The 11698-nt window shown below is 32.0% G+C and overlaps 1 protein-coding gene across 6 annotated transcripts; it reads left to right on the top strand.

The window, feature by feature from the left end:
• Nucleotides 1–373: 373 nt before the first annotated feature.
• LOC139850436 (respiratory burst oxidase homolog protein A-like) lies at nucleotides 374–11274 on the top strand. Of its 6 annotated transcripts, none has more exons than XM_071840014.1 (14): nucleotides 374–995; nucleotides 1351–1510; nucleotides 2856–2904; nucleotides 4322–4435; nucleotides 7016–7438; nucleotides 8107–8493; nucleotides 8605–8700; nucleotides 9038–9153; nucleotides 9242–9409; nucleotides 9848–10000; nucleotides 10153–10315; nucleotides 10403–10531; nucleotides 10996–11074; nucleotides 11165–11274. In XM_071840014.1, exons 1-14 carry the CDS (start codon nucleotides 455–457, stop codon nucleotides 11272–11274), a joined length of 2688 nt encoding a protein of 895 aa, XP_071696115.1. In that variant the 5' UTR covers nucleotides 374–454. The 6 variants fall into 6 exon arrangements, with proteins under 6 accessions (XP_071696115.1, XP_071696111.1, XP_071696113.1 ...); XM_071840010.1 differs by having other exon boundaries at nucleotides 10129–10315; XM_071840012.1 differs by having other exon boundaries at nucleotides 9848–10002; nucleotides 10143–10315.
• The last annotated feature ends 424 nt before the right edge of the window (nucleotides 11275–11698 follow it).

The raw sequence follows: 11698 nt of genomic DNA, 5'->3' as shown, positions 1-11698 counted from the left end.
GCTTCTGTTTGCTCTCCTTCTGTCATTTATTCTTTCGTTGTTTCTTTTTCAGTTGGCGCATCCCCTCTGTCATTCATAGACTTTGTTTGGGTCCGGCTTTCTAAACTTTCTTCCCAGGATGAGATGGTTTAGCTCTCCAGCTTTTTTTTGCCATTATTTCTCGCGTTAATGCTTCACAATTATCAATTATCATCAGTTAATGTAAAGGACCGAACAAGATTACATTTTTTTAAATAAAGAAGTGTCAACACATATAGAAGATATAAAGGATTAAACACATTTTTTTATGAAACCACAAGGACTACAGGCGTAATTTTCTGCTATTTAAAAGCATCATGAAATCTCTCTTTTTAGCTACGAAATAAAATTCTCTCTCATCTCCACAAATATATATACATACACAGCCACCGCGTTTAAATTTTAATCAGTTTCATATTTTCCTTTGCCGGAAAATATGTTATCCGGCGGTTCATCACCGGCGTACACAGACACGTCATTAGTTAATCCTAATGAAGAATTTGTAGAAGTCACTTTAGGTTTTCAAGATGACGACACTATTGTAATACGTAGGCTCGAACCAGAGACAGTAATTCAAGTCGATCACGAATTCAGTACGGATACACCGTCGTTGTTTCAATCACCGTCAACGACACGACGGAGTTCATTTGATCGATTACGTCAGTTTTCAGAGGAGCTGAAAGCTGAAGCTGTTGCGAAAGTGCAGCAGTTTTCTATGGAATTGACACGGTTATCGTACTCGTCACGTGCTTCGTCGCCAAACGGTTTGGATTCAGCGTTGGCGGCACGTGCGATGCGTAGAACACGTGCGCAACTGGATAGAACACGTTCAGGGACTCATAAAGCATTTAAAGGACTTCGATTCATTAGTAGTTTTAAAATTACTGGAGTTAATAGATGGAATGAAGTTGAGAATAATTTCGATAAGCTTTCGAAAGACGGATTTCTATATCGCTCTGATTTCGCACAATGCATAGGTTTTTAACCTTAATCCGTTCTCATTTTAATACCCCTTTGTCCATAATAAGCGTCGACTTTTCAAGATCTTATTTTCAAAATTTTGACTTCAAATATTTTTCTTTGTGTTATGTATTATTTGATGAAACTTATATGAATGAATTCGGTTTTAAAATGTGTTTTCATTGATATAAGTTTTATCATCATATATTATATTACACAAACAAAAATATTTAAAGTCAAAATTATTCAAGTAAGACATTGAAAAGTCAAACAAGACGCTTATTATGGGACGGATTATGGGATAGAGGGAGTAATAAATTAAAAGATATTTAAATATTACTCTGTATTTGTTAATTTGATATTGATATGAAGGTATGAAAGATTCAAAGGAATTTGCAGTTGAAGTGTACGATGCGATTAGCAGAAGAAGAACATTAAAAGTTGATAAGATTAGTAAAGAGGAATTGTATGAATATTGGAGTCAGATTACCGATCAGAGTTTCGATTCTCGTCTTCAGATCTTTTTTGACATGTATGGTCATAATTTGATTGAAAATGATTACTCCCTAGATAATAAGAAGACAAAATTATGTGGTTCCTTGCTAACTAATACCCAAATTTCACTCTTCGTTCCTAAACTTAAGCCCTGTTTAGCTCACAGAATCCAATGGAATTCTGACAGAATTGGAATTCAATTTAGACATGATGCGTGTCTAAATTCAATTCCAGTTCCACCAGAATCGCATTTGATTCTTTAAGCCAAACGGGACCTTATTTTCTAATCTCGCTCCTTTTATTGTAAATTTTAACGTAAGAAGTCCCACCATTAAAAAATCTTATCGTTAAGTCTACTGATATGCCAGACACACGTGAGAGTATTTTGAATATTTGATTACTTCCTTTGTCATTTTATCTTTCAACAAACTATTTTAACCAAATACTTTTAAATCAAAATCAAATACAAATCTAAACTTTCATAAATCTCAAAAGAATTTACTCAAACCTTTTTGTTTGGATCAGGAATGTGTATTGTAACAAATAAACTATTTATTTGTTTATTGTAACAAAGGATACAACATGAACGTTTTAACCATTTTCTCACTTTAGCAATCTTTCGGTCATCATTATCACTCCAATATGCTGCCATCAAACCCTCATCCTCAAAAACTTGCAACCATTGCAAACCGCTGCCTTCACCATCAGAAACCAACAACCATCGCAACTGCCACCTCCACCATCGGAAACCTGCAACCATCGTCGGAAACCCGTACTTGTATTTTAGATTCGAAAGCATTCGTTGAATTGATTTCAAATCTGAACACCTGTAATTATAATTCAAATTTGAACACCTTTTTGAATCGATTTCAGGTATATATGTAGTGATTTTTAACTTTTTCTTCAAATTCATAACGTAAAAGTGTTCGATTTTAAAGGAGATAGCTACCCTTTTTTCCTTTAGAGTATATCAAGATTCAATCTAGAAGTGTTTGATTTTAATATTTGGATTTTATAGCGTTTAAGCTTTCGTTGGTGTGTTTAAATTTGGTGGAGATGAAATGATCTTTTAATTTTGAAGATGTTAAAATGGTGGGGTTAATTTTAATGGAAAGGAATTTAATGATTTAAACAAGAAAAGACAAAAATACTCTCACATGCCTAGCACATAATCAGACTTAACGAAAAAAGTTAATGACTTTTTGACAGAGGGACGTCCCGCGTTAAAAATTACAACCACAAAGATGAGCTCCGCAAGAAAAGAAAAGTTCAGTAACAAGGATTAAAATTTAAGTATAAGTTAAAAGTCGAATACGTAATTTTGTCTAATAATAATTTCAAACGAATATGAGACACACAATTGTCAATTGTTATGTTTACAGGGTGGACAAAAATGAAGACGGGAGAATAACGGAAGAAGAAGTTAAAGAGGTAATTTACATTGTTACATATCACAGTAATAAGTAATATCAGGAACGTTTTATTTTCACGTTTTATTAAGTCAAACATGGTATTAGTTTCGTTAATTAATGTGTAATTGTATGTATGATGTATACCTAATTAATTGGTAATTAGGCGACTAAAATTATTCTTACACCACTCTATATGTATTATAATGTTGTATTGTAGTTACTTTAAAGTAATTTTGATAATGTACAGATAAATTTCGGATGTACGAATCACTTAGTAAATATTACCTAACTATATATAATCCAAACTAACCTACTTATCTAATTATATATAGTAAAAAATTCATAATTATGTAAGTAAGCGTATTTAATTTCAAACATTAAATGATTATTTTAAATTATAATCTCATCATTGATTTGGAAGATGATGTTATATTTGTCTTTCTTCAATTTTTAAACCATTTATTTAAATTTCGAACCATTTATTTGAAATTCAACAATGATTAGAGCTTTCTCAACGGCTCGTCAATCACTCAAGCCAAAATTGGCACCATTGACAACACCAAACCAATGTCACGTCAATTGTAGCTCCTCAACCATTTCATGAAAATCATGCATTTTTTTTTTTTTTTGAAAAGCAGTAAACTTTATTAAGACCATTCCCAACCATGACACCCTTCTTTTAATTAACATAGTGCCACATCAGCGCCACCTCAACATTTTCTTCTATTTCATTCTCATCACAAACTCATCACATATTACTCCCAACCATCACACCCTTACTCAACCAACCACTATAAATTAATTAATTCAGTAATGGTACAAAACATAAAACAAAATGTACAAGTCTTTGAGACAATCACCTCTGTGATGACAAATGCTTCATATCCACGAAATGGAGGACATAATAACATTGGCTAAGCTTTAACAATATGCTGCCAATGGTGCCAAAGATTGACAATGAGATTGGCATGTACATTGGCGGAACATTGAGAATGCTCTAACTCATAATGAAAACAATACAATATTTACAACTCACAAGATATTAGCTTTAATCATGCATAATTCAACATGAATATCTTAGTTTTAATTACTTGTACATTTGCCTTAAAAATTTGTATTATATTTAATTAATTACTTTTATTAATTTATAGTGGTTGAGGAAGAGTGTCATGAGTGAGAGTGATATGTGATGAGTGAATGATAGGAATGAAATGCTAATGTAGTGTTGTATTAATTTGAAGAAAGGTAGAATTCTAAGGAAAAAATATTAGAATTACAACTAAAACATTATTTGATTCCTAATCTAGAAGTCTCCCTCCTAATTACTTATTTGTCTCTATTAAGTAATTACTTCGTATTATCCATTACTAATCATGTGTATTACAATTCCATTTCAATTTAAAAAAATATGATTCATTTATCGATCTAAAGAGCAGATCATAATGCTAAGTGCGTCAGCAAACAAGCTATCAAGATTGCAAGAACAGGCGGAAGAGTATGCAACTTTAATAATAGAAGAATTGGATCCTGAAAGGCTTGGTTACATTGAGGTACATGTAGGCTCCAATTTTTCATTTTCTTTCTCATTTTAATATTAAACTAGGTAGGGACCTGTCGCGCATGAACGTGTCTCTCTTTGTTTGCGATAACGTGTTTTGACGACATGTTTGTTGTATGTGTTTGGTGTTAACAACAATTGTGTTTGGAAGTACATAATTTCTTCTTATAATCGGGTCCCTCTATATTGCGGTAACGAGTTTTAATTAAATATTTGTTGTATGAATTTGGTCTTAACAACAATTGTGTTTAGAAGTACATAATTTTTTAACATGAGATATGTAAAGTGGAATCATATAATATGAAGTATTAGAATATTGGACGTTTAAATTTGACATTTTATTTATAGTAATTTGTTATAAAAGACTGACAAATAAGAAAGTGAAGAAGTGCAGAATGGTTATTTTTCACTACATAATTGTTTAATTTAATTGGTTTAGTAAAATTCCTCACTTAAAAACTACAAACAAACAGGTAAGTGTGGTGGTTAGGAATATGTACTAAAATAAATGTTAAATCATCAAATGGGTCAATGGGTTGGCCGGTTGGGTACCATATCACGTAAGTAAGTGGTGCTTGATATATAAGTGAGGGCATTTGATAATTGAAAATTAAATCCATATTTTTTACTGGCTATTACTTAAAAGTAAAAAAAATAAAAAACCAAATTAGTGACATTACACTTCAATCTAAAAGAAAAAGTGACCAACTTTTAGAATTGAAATATTTATTAAATTAAATATTACGGAGTATATATATATAGAGATCAAATGAGAATTTTTTTTTGTGTGAGAACCCTGAGAACTTAAAAATACACTGAAATTCGAGCAAAAAAGGAAAATTCGAGCAAAAAAATAGAAATTCGAGCAAAAATGAGACGCGGGCGAACAAAAAAAAGCAATTCGAGCAAAAATGGGACAAGGGCGAACAAAAAAAGTGATATTCGAACAAAAAAAAGGCGGGCGAACAATTTTGTGTTCTACATTTTTGATAGTCGAACAAAAAAATGTAGAACACACGGGTAGTCGAACAAAAATGCTGATATTCGAACAAAAATGTGTTCTACATTTTGAAATTCGAACAAAAAAAAAATTTGCTCGACTATGAATTTTTTTGTTCGTCCGTGTTTTTGATTTTTGCTCGAATTTCTTTTTTTTGCTCGCCCGTGTAACTTTTTTGCTCGAATTTCAGTGTATTTGGAGTGTTTTTAGAGTTCCTAGAGTTCTCACACTAAAAAAGTTCTCACGACATATATATATATATATATATATATATATATATATATATATATATATATATATATATATATATATATATATATATATATATATATATATATATATATATATATATATATATAGTGGTAGGATCAAGAGGGAAGTAACCAATCGGGGAGAAGTGGGGGGAAGCAATTTTTTTTTTTTGTTTTGTTTTTTGAAAAAACTTTGTTCACGAACATTATAGATTGGATGAAAATATGAACATTTAATAAAGGCATTTTGTGATAAATGTTTTTATTTTGGCGGGAAAACGCTCGAAAAGTAATATATAACAATTATCGTGTTTTTCGAGCGTATGTTGAGGTTTTAGACATTAGAGTTTAGATATTAGGGTTTAGATATTAGGGTTTAGAAATTTAGGGTTTAGGGTTTAGATTTAGGATTTAGATTGAGTTTTTAACACAAACGGTTTAGTCCATAAACCCAAAACACCAAACCCTAAACCCTAAACCCTAAACTCTAAATCGGGCTAAATTTTACTTCACAAAACATGAAGAAGAAAAAAACGTTAACATTCTTCACGAACAATATTATCTTGAATGTTATTTTTGTCGATCGTTTTCCCGCCAAAATAATAACATTCATCACGAAGTGTCTTTTCTAAATGTTCTTATTTTCATCCAATCTATAATGTTCGTGAACAAAGTTTTTTCAAAAAACGAAAAAAAAAAAAATTTGCTTCCCCCCGCTTCCCCCCGATTGGTTACTTCACCATTGATCATGCCCCTATATATATATATATATATATATATATATATATATATATATATATATATATATATATATATATATATATATATATATATATATATATATATATATATATATATATATATATATATATGCAAAAGTAACGCTAACATAAAATCAAACATTTTCATCAATATTACAATTCCAGCCCCTGCACTATAGCGTAAGACAACATGCACAAAACAATAAATGTAGAAAAATAAACTGTTACCAAGTTATACCTTTTACAAATATGCCCCAAACGTCAGAATACTTTGCAGCCATGATCCTTGTCACCATTATGAAATGAATGATGATATGCACATGTTAATTTGATACTTTTAACAATTAACCTAAACATTAGTTTAAATAATACGTTTTTTGATCTCATATGCCAATTATTTGAAAAATGATAACGCCGATAGCTGATTTTGTTATCTTAGTAACTTTACAAAATTTTTTTTTTTTTTTTGAACGGCAAGTTTGCATCAGTGTATCATTTATTTCAACAACACTCATCATTTGCACTTTACAAATTAATATAATTTTTGTTATGATAACCAGCTATGGCAGCTTGAAACACTTCTGTTGCAAAAGGACACTTACCTAAACTACAGTCATGCTTTAAGCTACACAAGACAAGGATTGAGCCAGAATCTACATAGGTTGAGAAATCGTAGTCCTATAAAGAGAATGAGCTCGAAATTCATTTATTATTTACATGTAAAATGGAGGAGACTTTGGATTATTAGCTTATGGATTTCAATTATGATTGGTTTATTTCTTTGGAAATACTTTCAATACAAACAAAGGGCTGCATTTGAAGTTATGGGCTACTGCGTTATTACAGCTAAAGGGGCAGCCGAAACTTTGAAGTTCAATATGGCTATTGTATTATTGCCTATGTGCAGGAACACCATAACTTGGCTGAGGTCCACGAAGTTGTCTTATGTTATACCTCTTGATGACAATATCAACTTTCACAAGGTTTGACTTTAGTATCCCGTACTTCTTTTTTAGCACTTTCATCTAGAGGTTGCAAAATGGGTGGGTTACTCTTACCAGACAAGGTGTTATGGGTACGTTTAAGCATACCATATACAACTTAATTCTTTATTTATAACTCAAAGTTACCATGAATAAATAACGATAACAAATTTAAATCAGGAAAGAGAATATTTAGAAAAGAATATTTGTACTTTACTATTGATTCAACAGTTAATGAACTTTAAAATATATAGTAAGCTTCAACATTGCCGATAGCCCTAACAGCTATGTTTAGCTTTATCCAATTATTATTACACATAAAAGATAAAGCATAAACATTTACTCCATATATTGTTGGATGATAACGTAAGGGAAATAATCCCGATGGGCTGCATATAGTAGAGGGGGGGATGAATTTCCTTTACCGTGGGTGGAGAATTCTCTCGACTCGTGGTAACAGAAACGACTTCTCTTCTAGTTTAGGGTAGAGGAAGGATTGTCTACACCTTACCTCCCCCATACCTCGCAGGCGCGGGATTGGGTATTGTTGTTGTTGTTGTGGGCTGCATATAGTAGAGTATGATGTCAGATTACTCGCCCTCCCGGTAACTCGAACATGAAAAGCCTTACAACTTTATGATAACATCAACTTTAACTTGCTTATGCAGACCATTGCTGCAAGCGTTGGAATCGGTATAATAATCCATGCGGGAAACCATCTGGCATGCGATTTCCCTAGGCTTATAAATGAAGATGAAAATAACTATGTTCTTAACATGAAGCAATTCTTCGGCAAGAATAAACCTAGTTATGTAGACCTTGTTAGAGGGGTGGAGGGTGTAACCGGATTTATAATGGTGATATGCATGGCAGTTGCGTTCACACTTGCGACTAGATGCTTTCGAAGGAGCCTAATAAATCTACCAAAGCCTTTTGATAGGCTTACGGGCTTTAACGCCTTTTGGTATTCACATCACCTTTTTGTTATCGTGTACATATTGCTGCTAGTCCATGGGTGGTTCCTTTATTTCGTCAAGAAATGGTACCAAAAGACGGTATAGTTGCTAACTTCTTACATTTTAAAATAACAAATTTAGGTACATTATTTTATATTATAATCATAATTATTATAATATAATTAGGACATGGTAATGGTATGATTGCAGACTTGGATGTATATTGCATTTCCGGTTCTGCTATATGCAGGCGAAAGAACTCTTAGATATTTCCGATCAAGGTCCTATACTGTCCAGATACTAAAGGTTAGATATGCAAACCATGTTTTTTCAGAAACCTATAGGTTGATAAACGGGCGGGTTGGATTAAAATTCAAAATGGGTTCAGGCCGGTTAATCTTTTATATGATAATATGAAATGAATGGTTGGATGAACAAAATATTCTTTTTGTTAATTTCTTTTTTATCAAGTGTCTTGTTTGAATATATATGATTTTTGTGGAGAATAAGTGATGAGTAAATAATTATTGGTTGTTTTTATATGCTGAATAACCATCTGTATAATTAGAGTTACCAAATTAACCGTGTATGTGAATAGTTACCAAATTGTTGTTAACTATTTCATTAATGTAACAATAATCAGGTTGCAATTTATTCTGGTAACGTTCTCACGTTGCAAATGTCCAAACCACCCCAGTTTCGATACAAGAGTGGACAATACATGTTTGTTCAATGCCCAATTGTATCTCTATTTGAATGGTAATTAGTGATTTCATCGTAAGCTTTAACATACAAATAATGGTGAAATGGGTCACTTATATTGTGTCATAAGTTACAACCTTTTCAGGCATCCATTTTCAATTACTTCTGCACCAAATGATGATTATCTTGCTATTCACATAAGGCAGCTAGGTGATTGGACACAAGAATTAAAAAGGGTATTTTCAGAGGTCTGTGAACCACCTATGGCTGGTGAAAGTGGGCTGCTCAGAGCCGATGAAACTACCAAAGCAAGGTATATATTTATTTGACTACCTTACTCTATTACAACAACAACAACAACGGATAAAATGGGCGGGTCGGTGGGTTGGGTAATGGGTCAAACGAGTAGTTTTTGTACCTCGAAAACAGGTTAGGTTAGAATGACAAGATATTCAAAATACTTGAATAAAAATGATAAGAGTTTGTTTTCCTCGAACAGCAAACACACACCCTCTTTGGACCTCATACCGCTATGACAAAAGCCCTTTGGTGATATAGATATATAGATATATGCATTAAAAGTGGACTTTTGGTAATTCGGATAAATTCTTTTGATTTGACCCGTTTAAAATAAAACAAACTTTGAATTGATTTATTCATAAGTGAAGTGATCAAAAGATGACACCTATAAATTACCACATATACGTATCACTTATGTATCTGATTATGTGTATCATTTACTTGATATCAGCTTGCCGAGGCTGTTGATTGATGGGCCGTATGGTGCACCAGCACAGGACTATCGTAAATATGATGTTGTATTGCTTGTTGGACTTGGCATAGGAGCAACACCTTTTATTAGTATACTTAAGGATTTACTCAACAACACTGTTAAAATGGAAGAGCTAGAAGTAAGTTAGTTACTTATTATTTTTTGTGTACTACATCACCTATTGTCTCTTTGTGTATCAATTACATTAATTAAGAAAAATGAATGATTTTGTACTAGGATTCAACATTAGGTAATAGTAGACGTACAGATCTGTATTCTGGTAGCGTTAGCGTTAGCGTTGGCTCATCCTCTCATGGAAAAGTTTCTCCAAGAAAGAAGAAAAATTTGAGGACAACGAATGCTTACTTTTATTGGGTCACTAGAGAACAAAGTTCGTTTGATTGGTTCAAAGGGATCATGAATGAAGTTGCTGAACTTGATCAACGGGTACTAAAATTCCAAAATTTAGTTTGATTTTAAAAGAATTGATAATATTATATATCCAACAAGTTGATGATTATGGGTTATGTGTAGGGTGTCATAAAAATGCATAATTATCTAACCAGCATTTATGAAGAAGGTGATGCTCGATCAGCTCTCATCACCATGGTACAAGCTCTTAATTATGCCAAAAACGGTGTTGACATTGTCTCTGGCACACGGGTAAGACGTCATTTATATATGATACTCTGTAAAGTGTGAAGAGGGCCCAAAATTTTGAAAGATAATAGTTGGTTGATATATATACAATGGCGGAATATTATTGAAACATAGATTTTAAATTATATTTAGGTGGTTTACAAATTACAAGTTTAAAAAAAATTATGTAGTTTATTATTGTTTCGCGTTCAGGTATTAGATATCCCAAGCCCAAGTTAGCCCAATTTCAATGTCTATAAGGGTCTATTTTTATGTTTCGGACAGGGCCTTCAAAATTAATGAGACGCCCTGATGATAGTAAGGTACATCATAAACTATTAATGGGCGGTTGAGTCCGTCTGCATTGCATTTCACATATTGTTCTTTGGGTCATTGGGTGAAACATGTGGACTAGTTAGTGTTGCCGTTTATCAATGTTTTTGTGAGATTTATCGTTAGAAAATATCATTTAAAAGTTTCATTTACAGGTAAAAACACATTTTGGGAGACCAAATTGGAAGAAAGTTTTCTCCAAAACTTGTACGAAACATGCTGGTGCTAGGATAGGTAAGTTAGCCAATGTAGTTTTATTATACTTTTGATATAATTATAATTTTTTGTCCTATAAAATAATTTTTGGGTACTTTTTGAGTACAGGTGTGTTCTATTGTGGTCCACCAGTACTAGCCAAAGAATTGAGTAACCTATGTCATGAGTTCAACCAAAAAGGTTCAACCAAAATTGAATTCCACAAGGAGCATTTTTAAGGTGGCTAATAAGTACACAAAACACCAATATACATATATAGTTAAGAAAGAAGGATAATATTGTTTCATGGTAGACATAAGAGCTTCCTTTGTTGATGAGATGATATACACCGAGAATTTGCAGTTGTACATAAACATTTATGTACTTTGATTATATAATTGTATTTTGTATTATATTATAATTGTAATCATTAATCATTAATGATTAATCATCATTAATCATTAATTATATCACAAACTCCATATCTTAAAAGTACTATGTTTGATTTATGATTCCAAAGATGATTATAACTTATAAGGCTTGAATAACTATGGCTGACATATAACAGAAACAGAACAATGGATCAAGGGCCTAATGTTTAGGAAATGTTAACTTATAATATCTTACTTAAAGGTTCAATGAGATAGATAATAGGATGTAATA

This window comes from Rutidosis leptorrhynchoides, chromosome 5, assembly GCF_046630445.1.
Source record: "Rutidosis leptorrhynchoides isolate AG116_Rl617_1_P2 chromosome 5, CSIRO_AGI_Rlap_v1, whole genome shotgun sequence".
Lineage (NCBI taxonomy): Eukaryota > Viridiplantae > Streptophyta > Magnoliopsida > Asterales > Asteraceae > Rutidosis > Rutidosis leptorrhynchoides.
Note: the sequence above shows the minus strand (reverse complement) of the source record. Positions and strands in the feature narration are given on the sequence as shown.

Bases quoted from the DNA above. Each gene is read 5' to 3' on its own strand.
- LOC139850436 (XM_071840009.1), top strand. From the start codon at position 455: ATGTTATCCGGCGGTTCATCACCGGCGTACACAGACACGTCATTAGTT. The intron at 8,494-8,604 runs GTATAGTTGCTA...GTATGATTGCAG, and splicing joins AGAAATGGTACCAAAAGACG to ACTTGGATGTATATTGCATT. The intron at 11,075-11,164 runs GTAAGTTAGCCA...TTTTGAGTACAG, and splicing joins ACATGCTGGTGCTAGGATAG to GTGTGTTCTATTGTGGTCCA.